Source organism: Hyperoodon ampullatus (genome assembly GCF_949752795.1).
Source record: "Hyperoodon ampullatus genome assembly, chromosome: 11".
NCBI classification, from domain to species: Eukaryota; Metazoa; Chordata; class Mammalia; order Artiodactyla; family Ziphiidae; genus Hyperoodon; species Hyperoodon ampullatus.
The window spans coordinates 75,032,636-75,049,797 of record NC_136924.1 but is presented as its reverse complement, the minus strand read 5'-3'; the positions used below and the strand labels follow the sequence as shown (position 1 = coordinate 75,049,797).

Sequence of the window (17,162 nt, the reverse complement as noted above, 5' to 3'; positions counted from 1 at the left end):
GAATGGCCATTATTAAAATATCTACAAACAAATGCTGGCTAGGGTGTCGAGAAAAGGGAATCCTCCTACACTGTTGGTGGGAATGTAAATTGGTGCAGCCACTATGGAAAACAGTATGGAGTTTCCTTAAAAAACTAAAAATAGAGTCACCATATGATCCAGCAATCTCACTCCTGGGCATAAATCCAGAAAAGAGGAAAGCTCTAATTTGAAGAGATACATGCACCTCAATATTTGGAGTGGCACTATTTACAATAGCCAAGATATGGAAGCAACCTAAATATCCATCAACAGATGAATGCATAAAGAAGATGTGATATATATAGACACACACACATGTATACAATGAAATAGGAATAATACTTAGCCATAATAAAGAATGAAATAAAGACATTGTCATACTAAATGAAGTAAGTCACACAGAGAAAGACAAATATTATATGTTATCACTGATAAGTGGGATCTAAAAAATAGTATAAATGAACTTATTTACAAAACAGAAATATTCAAAAAAATAATATTTGATAGACCCTTAGTTAGAAGATAATAGATTCAAGCATTTTATAGCTATAAACCAGGTCAGTGTGGTTACACACACACACACACACACACACACACACACACACACTTACTCCTTTGAGAATTCCTAAGTGTCTAGAACATAGTTGGTGCTGAAAAAAAAATGTTATTTGAATAGATGAGTAAATAAATAATTATGCAAAATGAAGTGGTTCTGTTCATAAGAAGGAAAGCTTTTCCTTATCTATGTAAACTTTCAATGGATTCTTGAGTATGTATAAGAAAACTACATTTATATATTCAAAATACATTAGTATTTATTAAACAGGACTTTCTGAAAAAATGTTAATTAAAATCTGAATAATATTATTCTCACATAGTTTAAGCTTAAAATGTATATAAAGGAATATGTTGCAAATCATTCCTTCTCCATATTCATCCAGCTTCTACTATTTTTGCCAATAGGTAACAACTGTTATTAAATTCTTGTGTCTCCTCATATAGAACTTTTTTTGTATATATAACTGAATATGAATATATATTTCTCTTTCCCATTACAGAAGTAGAGGCATAGGGTACACACTGTCCTCCAATGTGATTTTTCCCTATGTTAAAGATATTTCTGTTAGTTGAAGAGCCAACTGGCTTGCCATATTTGTAATATACTGCTCTAAAGTGAAAACTAATGTTTTGCACAGAATAAAGACACGCCTTTATTTTTTTATTTTAGTCAACCTGAAATTTAAAAAAAGCCCTGCTAATTCCTGATAAAAATATTAACCCCTCTTGCATGTAAATAATTTATTGGTAATAAAATTATAAATACATGATACGTGCCTCTTGTTTCAACCATTTAGGATTTTTAACAATAAATTTAAATATTTCTGGTTTATTTTACATATGAAATTGTGCTAGGCACTGAATAATTTTTAATTTGTGCTACACACTGAATAATTTTTGCCTACAGAAAGTAGTTAATGTCAACAAATATAACCAAGCATATCAAAAGGTACATCATTGCACTGTTTTTTTTTTTTTCTTCTGGGAGATTTGTACTAACATACATTCTTTCACTTGGCCTTATATGCAAATATGCTAAGTTATTTATTCAACAAGTATTTAGTGAGGGTATATGACTACATTACTTTTTTTCCTTTCTCCTTCTTCCTAGAACATTCTATAATTTCTGTGTGAAATTACTTAAAATTAAAGATGTGTGAGTAGGAAAAGACAGTTTCTTAAGCAAATTTCAACTCACATTATTTTTTTCATTTTTATTAATATAAGAATATAAAATTGTTTAATAATTTTTCAAAAGCTTGAGAAGTTTTAATTAAATACTACATTAACCATAAAGATGATATTAGTGTATACTGTGAACTTTGGTCCCGTAGTCAAGGAATTTAGGTTTCATCACTATCTTTGCAACAAAAAAGTCATAAACAGTATCTAGAACAGTGTGTGGCTCACTGTTCCAGTTAAAGAGAAACGTCATTTGACTAGAATAATTTAATAATACATATTATTATCTGCATACCTCCTTTCATATCCAGAATACTGAAATGAAAATGTCTATGTTGTGATAGGCAGAATAAAGGCATCCCTAAAGATGGCTGCTTCCTAATATCCTGACCTGAGTATGCTACCTACATGGCAAAAAGAACTTTGAAGATGCAATTAAGATTATAAACCTTGTGATGGGAAGCTTATCATAGATTGCTCACGTGGGTTAAATCTAAACCAAGGAATGCCCGTGACTGCTAGAATCTGGAAAAGGCAAGGAAATGGACCACCCTTAGAGGCTCCAGAAAGGAACAGAGCCCTGCCAATACCTTGATTTTAGTCCAATAAGACCTATGTTGGACTTCTAACCTACAGAAATATGAGGTGATAAACTTGTGTTATTTTAAGACACTACATTTGTGGTAATTTTTACAGCAGAAATAAAAAATTAATACTTCAAGCACATGGGAGAGTTGAAAATAAAGTTGAAGAATTCATTAATATTTACCAAAAAAACAGTTTATGTTCTATTAGCAGTCAAAAATTGAAGCTTCCACAAGGGATTCTTACTGTTTTTTAAGGACCAGTATGGAATACAAAAACTTATGAATGTAAAAAAAAATAATCCACTGTCAATCACCTATAAAATTATGTTAATTTTTAGACTTCACTTAGGGGTTACTTACCTGAACCCAAATATATGAACAGAACAGTTTTTGTATGGTAACCTTTGTTGCACCCCTAGTACTTACAGTACATCAAACACAGAGTAGGCAATCAGCAAATATTTGTTGAATGAAGAAGGACTAATATAAGATTGGTGAATCAAGAGAAATAACCTAACAATTAATTATTATCTGCATTTGTAGAATTCTACAGAAGGTGTCATATATTTAAAACAGTAAAATTCACTCTTCACCACTTTTATCCCTGTAGGAATTAATAATGTGAAAAACAATATGAAATCAAAAGAGATCCAGTTTGTTCCCTAATAGATTATCACAGTGGAGACCATGAAATAAAAACCCAATAATGAAAATTTAATAACCCTAAATACTGGTTGTACTTAGTAAAACATTAATAAGGGGGAAACACAAAAGGAGCTATTTTGAATTAAAAAACAGTTTTCTTGTTTTTTAAATAATCCCGGTCACTGTCCAAAACTTCAACATTTCTAGTTTATAATTTGTGGTAAAACTTAGACAAAAGATGTTAAGACAACTTGGTAGTAAAAAATTAAATGTCTTCATTTAAAAACTAATAAATGAAAAAATTTAGCAATCTAACCTCCAAAGAGACCAGTTCCCTAATTCTGTTTCTCCAATTCTATTCTGGACAAATAATCTTGAATAAAAAAGAGATTTATGTATAAAGAATGCAACAAATTTTTAGTCTAACAAAATTTATGCCTAATTCAAATGTCCAACAATAAAAGAATGGTTAGGAAAATGGATCATATATTTAAACATCATGTACTAAAACATATATAGCACAAAAAAATGAGTGTGAAAAAGTTTAAACTTGGTTTGATCTTAATTATTTTAAAACATTCATAGAAAAAAAGTAGAAAGAAATATGCCAAGTTTTTACATATAATTCATGGCATTATGGATTATTTAATTTTATGTTTTTTACCCTGTTTCTAAAATTTTCAATATTAAATTATTTTATAATCAGAAAAAGCATTTTGTAATGAAAAGGAAAATTTCTAAGGTAAACAATTACTTCTTGATCATTCGGCATTTCAAATGCTACAATCGTATCAATTCCACAAAATCTCCTGAAGGAATGGGTTGTTTAAGATAAAATCAAGGAGTTTCCAGTGGCATCAAAGTACGTTTTAGGTTTAATCTGAGGAACAAAATCATCTTAAATAATGAAAGTCAATAATAACTATGAAGAAATTGAGTGTTGATAATAGGTTACAGATAAATATTTTACAAGAGAAAAGGCCTACTATTTTTGGCAAATTACAAGAAATGTCCAATACAGTGAAGTAATGAATTTCCCCAAACAGAAAGTGTAGAAACAAAGGTTAGACGTTGAAGGAAAAGATTTTTTATTTATACAATCACTAATGTTACCTACATAGTGTTAAGTGTCTGAATTATTATATATGTATGTAATCACATACTCTGTTTGCAGGTCTTTAGGACATAAATTCTCTAATTTGTAGAACTAATGTGGGTAAAAATTAGTCTATTTTATCACTGCAGTTCAAATAAAAAGGAAAACATTGGTGGAATTATAACTTACTGTGGTAGCACAATGAATATTTTTCCATACTGTGGCTTCCCTGGAGAGATCAGAGGCTTCGAACAAATTATCAAAAATCACTTCCCCAATCATGTCATGTCTAGAAAATCTGTCAAAATCATACACACCGAAATGTAGTTTTCGGTTGCTTAGTTGATCATATGCTACAGGAAACTGAAAAGTTTCATCAAACACAGGATTTAAAGTTTTTCTGTGCACACGGGTCTGAAATTTCTTTTTCCTGTCTGGAAGAAGATACATCTTCACGTAAGGGTCAGAAGTTCCTGTGAAGTCTTTAGCAGGGAGATCTAAGGCTTTGATAATTTTAACAACTAGAAGTTCATTTTCATAATCATACTGGAGGGTGAAGTTAAGCTTCCCACAGGTTTTGACATCTTCTTTCTTGTTGCCCTCAGAGTCAACTGATTTCTGTTTGTAGAGCTCTGGTTTTATTCTCCCAATGCTGGTTGTTGTTTCTCCTCTTTGTAAAATGGGTTCTGTGCCCATGCCAAAATCAACACTGGAAACCTGCATTTGCCTTGGTAGGTGTCTTCTGAAGGAATTGTGTCTGTACACACACACATACACACAAAATCATTTAAGTAGATCATTTTGATGATAATGTTATATACAGTGGCATATAAACTCTCCCCCACACCCAGGATAATGGGAGCATTATATCTACAGCAAAAAACAGATGGATACACATACATACACACACACACACACACACACACAGTTACTTTTGAAAAACCAGGAATGCAATATTCAAAGAAAAGTCTCCTAATATTATAGAAACACCTAAAACACACATATGTACATTTTTATGAGCTTTTGGTATTTTTATGTACCATAATAAGCCCAAAACTTTTCAACACAATTGTAAAGAAAGATGATTACCAAAAAAGTTCAGTATTCTACAAAATGTTACCTGGGTGTATCTAGATGTAAACATTATGTAAACAAATCATTCAGATGGCTGGTTTCTTTTCATCTGAATATTTTGGTCTTATGAATTTCCCATTTTAGTGATGACAATATTAAAAAAAACATAAGTCCACATATTCTTATGCTGTGTTATTTCTAATACTTAAGATAACTAAATGAATGTGTATTTTTCAAAAGAATATATAGTTATGACAGAAAAAATTAGTACATTTTCTTTTTTTCAACATGGAGTGGGCTTCAGAAACTCTTAAGGATTAAAAGACTGTAGAATTTTAGAGTTTGGGGCTAAATAATAGTTCTTAAAATTCAAACTGAATTTCCTATACTCACTGTTACTATTTATCTCTCCAACATTTCCAGAACATTAGGTATATCAGCTTACTAATGGCTCATAAATGTGACTTGCATTAAGATCTGCTTCTCATACTTTCTCCATGATTTCTAGCATGAGCTATGTCAACTTATGTGTTTCCTCACTGTCTGGTTCCAGGTCTTTTGTTCTTTTCTCTTCTCAGTCACTCCATCAGACTAATAATCTGTTTTGGGGCTATAATTACTACCTTTAATCTGGTGATTCCCTAGATATTTCTCAGATAGACAAAATCCTAGTTCCATATCTCTTTGTCTTGAAGGGGGATTTCTAAACAAATGTCCTAATTTTGTTCCAAACTCAAGCAAACTAATTATTTTCTCTATTTTGCTTTCAAACCAGTTCACTCTTCCACAATCTCTGACAATAGCTCTAACATTTTTATCAGTCACTTATGCTTGGAATACGGCAGTATGCTTGTTTGAATCACTTTTCCTTTATTTCATGGGATTTGCTTAATTTTCTAAGTCCTGTTGATTTTTTGCTTTGAGATATCTCATATAATTGTCCATTCTACTCTATTTCCATTGCTATTTGGTCCATATCCTCATCATCTCATACTTTGCTTTCTACAGTAGCCTTCAGCTTGGCTTTCCTTCTTTCATCTTTCTCTTAAATTCAATGTCTCTCCAGCACTTACTTCAAAATCCTTTATGCTTGCTGTTATAACTTTTTCCACTTGATCATAATTGAAAAATTATTTCTATATAAAGAAACAAACTAGGATAACTTTATCTCAGATGAGGGAATAAGCTCCTAATTAAAACTATACTGAATTTAAGACCCAATATTTTAGTTTCAGTATCTAAGTGAGTATATATGTAAAAGTCTTTACTAAGTTACTTAAATCTTGAAGTGATCTGTTTCCTCAGATTGATCCTCAGATTGATCCCATTTTAATGTATTGGACATGCTATGAAATGTATTATGATCCTGAATCTATTCCAGATATACAAGATCAGGGGCTTAAATTAGGGTCAGGGAACCATCAGGGAGCATTTAAGAAATAATAAGAATTTAAAAAGGAATACAGGTAGTATGTGTTGTTGTGAATTATTAAAGAGGTCTAGTATAATCCAGTTAATACATTCAATATTCTTAAGAGATTTAGAATATTTTACTAAACAATCTAATATTTCTGCCAAAATCACTTTCGCAACAATTTTAATTTTTTTTTATTTTTGTGAGCAAAAATCTCCCAAGAAATTAATTCCTTTTTTTATAACTTGACCCATAATTTCACCTCCCTTATGCATTTCAACATAATAAAATTTAAGCTTCTATCTTCTCCCTAAAAATTCAATCATTTATTTCTTATGCCACTGAATATAATTGTGCAGCTGTAAAGCCCCTTCTAACAAGAATCAAAGAGTAGTAACATTTTTGTTCTAGTAAGCCAGTGCCCCCTTTATACAGTAAATAATTCATGTTTTAAGTCACAATTTAGCTAGTCAGTTAAGAGAAGCTTTAATTATTACAATGTTAAAGCCATGACAACACAGATCCTCTTTATCTTCTTGAATTTTTTTTCTCTTTTGGAATGACAGTGGTAAGTGTCTATTTAGTCTCACACAAATATCAACCAATTAAAGTACAGGCCATTTGACTGTTACTGACCCCACTCTTACCCTTCAAACCCAGGAAAGCACCGCATAAGTACTCTTCCAGATGGAGAAGGAAAAACTTTTCCCACCTTACCTGAAATATCTGAGAGTAACTACTAGATATAGTCAATATTATCTGATGCCATAGGAATAAAATGTATTAATATGGTAATTTTCAAATATTTTTTTCACCAACAGATCCTTTCTTTCAAACAAAATCAGAGACCAGAAGTCCAACACGTATGGAGAGAGCTGCTTTGGTTAATGTGTGAGTAGAGTCCTGGAATCTCACTGGAAACCGTGCCAATTTTTCCACACGACCCAGGAGAAAGCACTTGAAGAGCATTACACTGAGATGAGATTTAAAAAATGCTGGACTGAAATCAGACTATAGTTTGGTCCCAGCCTCCCTATGGAGTAACAGCAACTTTGGGCAAGTCACTTCACTTTTTTGATGTTTATTTTCCTCATCCATAAAACCGTCCTTTCATAGTTGTGAAGGTCAAATGAGATATTACAGATAACTTTGAAACTTACCATTTTTCATACTGCTAATAATTATCATTAGAGTTTAGGACACATGGAGCTGAAGGGCAAATGCCGTAATGAACTCTCTGGTTCTGACAATCTCAAATCTAGGTTTCCTGTTTGGGGATACAGAGTTGGCACAAAGTCATTCTTGTGTGAGCATGTCCTGGACTACCACCCTGGACAACAGATTCCCTCTGACTCTCACTTCTCAGCCACAGCAGTTCTTTCTTCCTTAAGTGGGAAACCTATATCCTCCTACTCTTACTTGCAGTGTCTTTACTAACTATTAAATTTATCTTAGGTACTGCTTGAGAAATAAGAGGTGAAAAGCAAAAATATATTTAGCAGCGTTTTATTTGTTTATTCAATATATTTACAAGGAGTTCATCTCTCTGTTTTAATATTAATAATATTTATATAGGAAACTATCACCATATATTAAAAGTTGTAACCCTGTTTTATAGCTAAAGAGGCTCAAATAATAAGACTAAATTAATTTTCTGGTAAACAAAGTTTTCATCTTTATTTGTTTCCTATTTTTTCCATTCAATTTGAAACAATGACAAGAGTGACTCATTCAGCACAAAAATATCTGAGCATATACCAAGCAGGGCACTATATATATGAAGGCAGACTAAGTTGTATAATGTACCACAAGGAATTTTTGAAATTAATTCATTGTCTGATGTCAGCACAATCCTCTATATCTTTAATCTCTTCTTTAAATGTTCTTCTCATGTTATTGCTCAGTAGAAGCCTGATTCTTCCCCAAGGACACTGTTTGTTCTGTGCCCCTATCATGTGGTGGTTGATATTTTTGCGATAATCCTTGTTCCACTGGTCCTAGAAGTGAAGGAGTTGTCCATTCCTCTTGTCCTTCATTACCACATTCACATCATTCTCCCTGAATACACCACTCCCGGCTCTAAAGCTCAAGTCAACAGATCATATCCCCATTACCACTTATTGTTAGTCATTTACTAATACTCAAATCACTCCCTTCAAAGTGATTTTAATCACTTGGTTCACTAACTCTCTTTGACAATGTTTTTGCTTCGATTCCTAGCCATGAACAAGTTTCTTCCAACTACTTGGCCTCTAGGTTCTTTTAATTTCTCTCTTCTAATGATGTTCTCTATTTACCTCAGTTACTACCATATTCATAGCCAGATTTCATCATTATTAATTAGCTGCAAACTCTCCACAACCCCAATTTCACACATGCTTCTCTCTGAGCAGCACCTCTTTCCAGCTCACACCCTCTTATATTCCAATTCAAATAACTTTCCAACTCACAAGAACCTCCAATACATTGATTCTATCACTATTTCATAATCCCTAGTTCCTTGATATCACTTTTCCCTCTTTATCCAGTTTCAATTCCATTGTTAATCAATAGAGCCACTCTCACACATACATTCCCAATTCTCTTGTTGCTCTCTACCTTCTTAGTTGCAGGGCAAAACCACAGTACTGGTTGAATTCAACTTTCCATCATTTCTACACCTGTACATATGCAAGCGAATACAACTAGAGAAAAACATAAAAGAACTCTCAATGTTCCATTTTAAATTCATGACCACATTCCTCATTAAACCCTAACACTGAACAGCAAACCATTCTCCCTCTTAATCTCCTATGTTCACAAGACTATTTCACACCTTCTCACCTTTCTTCAAACCTCTAACACCTTCCTCATTCCCAATCTCAATTAATGACCTTACTTCCTATTTCACTAATGAAGTTGAAGCAAAGAGCAGAAACCTTCCACCTCATCAACCTGTTATCAGCATCTGTATCCATATTTTTTACTTTTCTGATATGATTAATTACCCATGTTATTATCTAAAGCCAATCCCTCCACTTGTATATTAAATCCCATTTTCTCTCATGTCACCTTCAAGGCTGCTCCTCTTTGCTTCCTGCATTATTAATTCTGCCTCTTTGCTGGATTATTACCATCAGCACAAGAGGATACTGTTATTTCTGCTATCTTAAAGGAACCTTCCATTCACTCTACTTCCTCACTCTGTACTGCTGTTTCTCTAACACATTTGCAGCAAAACTCCTTGAAAGAGTTGAGGATAGTACATCCACTGTCCAATTTATCTTCTCCCATTCTATATAAGCTCACTCTAACTCGTTTTTCACATACAAATTCTGACATAATAGCTCTTGAAAATGTCAATAATGTCTCCCTGACATTGCTAAACTCAGCGGTCAATCCATGATCCTCACCCCACTTGACCTTACAATAGTCACCTGACAGTTAATCACTCCTGATTGTTTACGTACTCTCTTCACTTGGCTTTCAGGTTATACCCTCCTGGTTTTCCTTCTTCTTTACTAGTCTCGACTTCTCAGTCTACAATGCTGTTTCTGACGTCTTAATATTGGAGTACTTCTGGGATTCATCTCTGGTTTTCTCTTTCTTATCTACACTCACCTCTCTGATAATATCATCTCCTGGCTTTGAACACCATCTCTATGTGGACCCCAAGTTTACATATGTTTTACAGATTCTCTCCAGAATTCCAGAGTTATTATCTGGTTGCGTACTCAATTTTTCCACTAAGATTTCTAACAACATCCTTAAACACAACAGTTCCATATCTCCTGTTTTGGGCTCCCAAACTCACTCCATTCACAGCCTCATGTTTATCAATTTTATCTTTCCAGATGCTCAGGCCAAAACATGCAGTCATTCTTGACTCCTCTTTTCTTACTTATGCCCAAGCTAGTGTGTCATAGTCTGTTTATTCTATCTTCAAAGTATATCCTGAATCCAGCCAGGATATAGATATATATATCCATCATTAACTACCATCTCCTTGGTCTGAACCACCATCACTTCTGGCCTGGATTACAGCCTCCATAGTGGTCTTTCTGCTTCTATCATTTTGCCTCCTTCAATGTTTATACTCAAAACAACAGAGTGATCCTTTCAAAACAAGTTAGATCATGGCACTCCTCTGATTAAAAACTCTCTGGTGGCTTTGCATGTTACTCAAAGCCAAAAGTGGTTTGGGTCCTACTACCTCTCTGATTTTTCTCCTAGCATTCTCCACCTGGTTCTCTCTGCTACACCTACACTGGTTTCCTTGCTGTGGTTGGGACAGAAAAGGCAGATTCCACCTTCAGGACGTCTGCACTCGTTGCCTCCTCCACAGGGAAAGTTCTCCCCAAACACCAGCATGGACCATCCTTCCATCTCCTCATTCAGACCTACCAACCCCTTTATTTTGCACTAGTATTTTCTACAGAATCTATTATCTTCTAAAACATCATGTAACTGACTTAGTTATGTTGTATGGTTCCTCTCCACAAGAATGCAGGTAGGGAATTTTGAGTTTTATTCCCTAATGTGTATCAAATGTCTAGAAAAATGCCTGGCACATAACAAGTGTTCTATAAATACTGTTGAATAAATAAGTTAAAATTTTTCCCTGAAGAATTTAGCCATATGACTAACAATCCAATCATAATAAAAGCTGTTTCAAGAAAAAACTGGTTTTCTTCTCAATTATTCAATGTAATGCTTAAAATTAATTTAAGTAACTTATCTTTATTCTGTTCAAAGAATTTACAGGAAACTTGTTTTTAATAGTAATTAAGGAAATGAATTGTTCTTATTCTGCAAATACTTGTCCCTTGGCCTTTCACTATGTTAAAAAAAAAAAGCTTACAAATCATAACGAGATGATAAGCAATTGTTTTTGATCCAGCATATATTTAAAGGAATAGAGTATGAAGTAATTAGGTTGGTAGTTTTTGATCTACAAACAAAGTTCTGAGAACATAATATTTTATATTAAAGAAAAGAAGTAATATAAAATGAAGCCTAAATTAAAAAAAACTCACAATAACTACTTGTCAGAATAATAAATCCAAGAATATTCTGTTTGGTATTGCTAGGTCCCTATAAGGTCTTTTGACCTTAATTTTGTATTCTAGCTCTAAATTTCTATGCTCAGTTTGTCATTTAGGCCTTCCCTTACTTGGAATTATGTTGCTGGCTATCATGAGCCTCTCTCCTAGAGAGGTCAGCTAGGATTTGAAGAAAAATGTTGTAGTCCTCCAACTGAGTTGACCTACCACCCTGGGTCCCTCCTTCTGTTCCTCCACATCTCATTGAGCATACTGCAGAGTGTATTGAAATCATTTGTTTCAGATGTACCTTCCATTCCCCAACCCTTCTACTAGTAGTCTTTATAATAGCAGAACTAAATATTATTAATCTTTTCATGAATTTCCTAATAAACACATGCTGGGATTCAAGAAATGTCTGTTGGAGTTTGTATGAAATAATTTACTACAAGATTCTTGTCACTAATAAAAGTCAACTTCCCAAGAATTATTCGTACTATGAAGAAGAAGGTCCTAATCAATTTATAATTAGTGCTTGTAAAGAGGAGATAATATTTATCAGTGCCAGAAAACAAACTCTCCAAGTCTGAATACATTTATAAGGTTTTATCTCTGACCTTGGTTCAAAGAGCCACCCCATTTCAGAAGTTAGTTTATATACCGAATACATATGTTTCATAGCGGAAATTATTTAACCACCTCAAGCACTGGCACAGCATGTTTTATGAACTTTTATTTCAAGGAGTTAGATCTCAGGTTCTCTATTGTTCTGGCCAAGCACTGCTTCTTGATATCCTAGCTGGTTAAATACCATTTAAATTCTTCCTTTGTGTAACATCTTGTCTTCCACTCCTTACAGTATCTTAGAATGAAAATTGCAATTTTTGCTATCTTTAGAGAAGGACTTAACTTTTAAAAAATCTCAAAGAAAACTATGCACTCCAGTATTACATATTTTTATGTAATTCTTCATTTCTCTTTTAACAATATACATTGAGTGTTCTTTCTGACTTTATGTGTGATGATATTAAGAATTACTTTTCTAAGCAACCATAGCTAATTGTAAATCCATCAGCACATATGAGTCAATGATTTCTTTCCATGTCATGCTTTTGTTCATGTTCAAATGGACCTGTCACTAGGTTTCCAAATTATTTTCAGTAGGTACTTATAATCCTCTCTAACAGTGGCTAACCTACATAATTTCTCATCCTCAACAAATTATTTTGCCACTTACAATTCACCTCATTTCACACTATTAATGAATGCACAGAAAATTGGTCCTCGTACTCCTCCTTGGGAGTACACCATCATTAACCTTCTCCTAATATTAGCAATGTTTATCTCACCATCTGATGCTGTCTTTAAAGGAGCAAAGCAAAGTGGAGAGATCATCAGTCAATCCAAATCATTCACTTGATGCTTATTATGCACCTACCCAGTGAGGAAATTAGGAGCACATTAAAGTGGGTTATACAGACTTGTTCTTTGAGAACTTAGCATCTCAGGTCTGGCAAACAGCTAGAGCTCAACATTAAGACAATAAATAATTGCTAGACTGTAGCTATGGCTTTAAAGGACAATAGCTTATAATTGGACAAAAAAAGATGCATTTTCCTTAAAGATCTTATAGTGGATAAAAAAGAGTTTATCATTCTAGACAAGGGAAGCAGCATAAGCAAAAGCACAGAAGCAGAGAGTTGAGGTCTACAGGAGGATGATAAAAAGACCAAGCACCCTTCTAACTGGAAACCATGAAAGATCCATTTGGATAGATAAAATGAAGTCATCAAATTCATTTACTGATTTTTTAAATTCAACAAATATACCCTGAGTTCCTACAGTGTTTTGTCTAGGTATCAAGATCAGTACAGAAATAAAATTGGCAGGTTTTCTTCCTAAGAAGGCAGTGTAGAGCTATATGTGTGGGGCAGTATGGACTCAAAATGTTATAAGATTTTTATCATGCCTGAACTACTATATTACTTTCAAAATAGATGCCTTTTTCTATTGTCTGTCCTACACACTGTTGTCAAATTAATTTTCCTAAAACACAGCTCTTTATCCAAAGGACTCTTTTGCTACAAATAGTTTTGACAGGACAGACCTTGAACAATTTGGGCCATGATTCCAAGGCCTCCTCAGACTTTAATTCCAGCTGACTTTATCTTCCATTATTCCTCCACTGACCTCTATTTTCTGATCAAGGCAACTTACCTGCTGTTTTCATAATAAGATTTGCCATTCTGTGCCTTTTCACATAAAATGTTTCCATCTAGAATGCGTACTCTCTTCCAATTGTCTTTATGTGAATTCCTAGTTTCCTTTGGTCTCAGTTTAATGGGACTTCTCCATGCCTCAGCTAAAAATGATTTTTGTAATTATCTTAATTCCACATTCTCCACCACACAGTTTGCACTTGTAGTTCCTTATATTGAAGTTGGTATCTTATCTCTCTGCATTATGTTGTGGATTTTTTTCCAGTTCACTAGAGTTTGCAGAGTGGACAGAGTATGTAGAGTACACTGACTATACCCAAAAGTTATATCTGCTGACTGTATCTACTGAGTAAGGCCATTGGATGAATCAACAGTCAATCAAGACAGATGTGAGAATAATGTTAATAATAAGAAATACACAGATGTCTGTTGGGTTGTTTGGCTGCCAGCAGGCTGATGGGGCCAAATGTCCGGGTATTTGAAAAGGAAGATGAGAACTTGGGAAATGTGGCAGTTTCCGGCAATGCTGTTAAACTAATCAAGATGCCGTTTAAGAATAGTGACAAAACTTGAGAGAATATGTCATCTATTGTCTGAACCAAATAAAATGGAGTCCCAACAGCAGACTAGAGCTGGGATATATTAATAAGGTGAGAAAACCAAGCATTAAAGTTAAATTTACTGTGTGTGTATGTGTGAGTGGGGGGGTGGGGGGCGGGGGGCGGTTCTGCTTTGCTAGACCTCAATGAAAAGTTAGCATTTGAGCAGAATAATCTGATTTATAATGATGTGCCCTGGATCTCTCTGTCTGCATAATGAACTCAGCAATTTCCCCTTCCTCTCTATATAAAGGTATTTTTTAGTATGATGAAGTAATTATATAGATGAGGGGTTTTGAGAACTAGGAATAATCAAGTTTTCTGCAAGGAATTCATCCCAAGGCTAAACAGATTAAACTCATGACTCTTGTTATTCATGATAACCACATATAATTCCACATTTCCAACTGAGCAGAATGAGCAGGAAGTGACCCTCATTCTCCAACCTCCAAACTACCTGCCCGTAGCAGACTTTAACCATCTTTGGTTGCAAAAAACCATATTCCCTTGGCTTTAACTCTTAAAACATGTTCCATCAATCTGGATAAATCTGAATTCTAACTTTCACCAGCTGCATGGCTTTAGGCAATTTTTAAAATCTCTCTGGGCTTCAGTTAACTCACAAGTAATGGGTATAATTAATAATACTTACCTCATACAGGCTGGCAGAGGATTAGCAGGAAGGATGCCTGGCATAGTGACTAAATTGCAGGCACTCAAAAACAATACTTTTTTTTCTTCCCTCTTCAGCCACTCATAAACAAGGAAATTCAAAGAGGTAATGAAATTATATCAAAGTTCTAGCAGAACTATGAATTTGTATTCCACTTTTTCTCTTAAGAAAATATGAGATGTACAGGTACAATCCAATTTTTATGTTTTTTAAGATTGAGAGAAAAAGGTTTTTTTCTGATTTCTTCAATTTCATCTAATAACTGAGAAATCCAGGGCTAAAATGACCTGTTGTCATTCCCTATTGTATTTTATTTCTAGAAACCAATTCTGCATCTAAAACCAAATCTTCACACATGTGTTCTCAGTATGTATTCTTTCATTCTCCACTAGCTAGGGATAATCAGATAAGCTGTATGTTTACATTCAGCAGATAATATTTTGGAGATAGTACTTCATTTTTCTGAGGTTTCCAAAAAAAAAATCTGCACAAAGAAAGGCAAGATATTTTCATAGCTTACCTCAATTTGTCTTCATTAATTGAGTGTCCTTATGTAGGGTGCACTTATCAACTGAAAGAGTTGAATAATTCTGAATACTAAGTTGATATATTGTCATAGCCATTATCAATATTTTAAAAAAATGTTTTGTAGGTTAATTGAACATTTTTACCCTGAAATTTCTGGGTATGTTAAGGCTTTATTAAATACTATAGTTGGCCACAGTTTGCAGTTGTGATAGTAATGACAATCAAGTAACCAACCACATGAGATAATTTTGAAGCAGTTTTTCCTATAAATATAAAGAAGTGGCACATGGGATAATTATTTTATAGTTAAATATCCATAAATAAATTTAAATGAATGTATACTGGATTATAAAAATGAACCCAAATGCAGTGCTCAGGAAAACTTGTCAACATAATAACTAAATATGAGGCATACCTTGGTTATAAAATTTAAATAGCTCAGAAAAGTATAACACCTCCATGCATCCTCCTTACCCCAAAGTTTCTCATCCCCGAAGTAACAATTATTCTTACTCATCCCTCTGGAATTTATTTCAGAAAGAAGACAAGTTATTTATAGATACAATCCTTTTTTATTTTATAAAAGATATATTGAATATTCTTTCAATCCTAGTAGCAAGCATGACCCATGCAGTTTTTCAACTTGATAGATTTCCAAACCCACAAAAAGTATGTCATGTCAGAAAGCATGGATGCATCTTTGATTTAGAGAAGTAGGAAGGTAAGATTAGGAAGTCAATCAGTTAGCAGAAAACAGACTCACCCCCATTGCTATCGATTTTTACCCTGTCCTAGTGTAAAACTAGTTGCTACTTCTGGGAATCAGAGAAACACTGCTACTAACATGTTTTTCGTGTTAAAGATTGAATACCATACTTAGTAGAAAAAAATGGCTTTTCACAAGAATCTTTTTCCCTTTACAGTTAACACAATTCAATACACACCACAGCAAATTATTTTCCTTCAAGCAAACTTCTGCTGATTTTTCCAGGCTGAGTTAAAATGCACTTCCTTAAAATGTATCTCCTTAAGGAGGTCTCCCTTTTCCTTCCTTTCATGTACACTCCTTGCTATGCTCATGATATTCATCAAAGCTCTTGTGGAACTTACCATACTCTAACCAGTATAAGAGTTTGGTCTATGTGAGTTCAAATAAGCAATGAAATTTTCCAGCAGTTTATGGGGTAGGTGCTAAACAACTGTAGATGAGACATTAGTCTCTGTTACTCAGTTTTGACTGTGAACTTGTGGATAATTTCGTGAAACGCATTGCAAATGGCTGTTTTCTTGATATTTATTGGTTGTTTTAAACTAAATTGAAAGACTGAAAATAGCAATGATCAAACAATGATATTTCAAAGGAAAAAGTCAATAAATAATAATCTTGGGCTTCCCTGGTGACGCAGTGGTTGAGAGTCTGCCTGCCGATGCAGGGGACATGGGTTCGTGCCCCAGTCCGGGAGGATCCCACGTGCCATGGAGCGGCAGGGACCGTGAGCCATGGCCGCTGAGCCTGGGTGTCCGGAGCCTGTGCTCCACAACGGG

General features: G+C 34.0%; 1 protein-coding gene across 1 annotated transcript in view; it reads right to left on the bottom strand.

Annotated features, from left to right (window-relative positions):
• Positions 1-17,162, bottom strand: part of SYT10 (synaptotagmin 10) — a gene marked incomplete at both ends in the record, with an annotated part of 83,148 nt that overhangs the window by 43,517 nt on the left and 22,469 nt on the right. Inside the window, one exon of the mRNA XM_079714619.1 lies at positions 4,279-4,846. Within this exon, the coding sequence (XP_079570745.1) occupies positions 4,279-4,846 (568 nt within the window). The remainder of the gene's footprint in view (positions 1-4,278; positions 4,847-17,162) is intronic.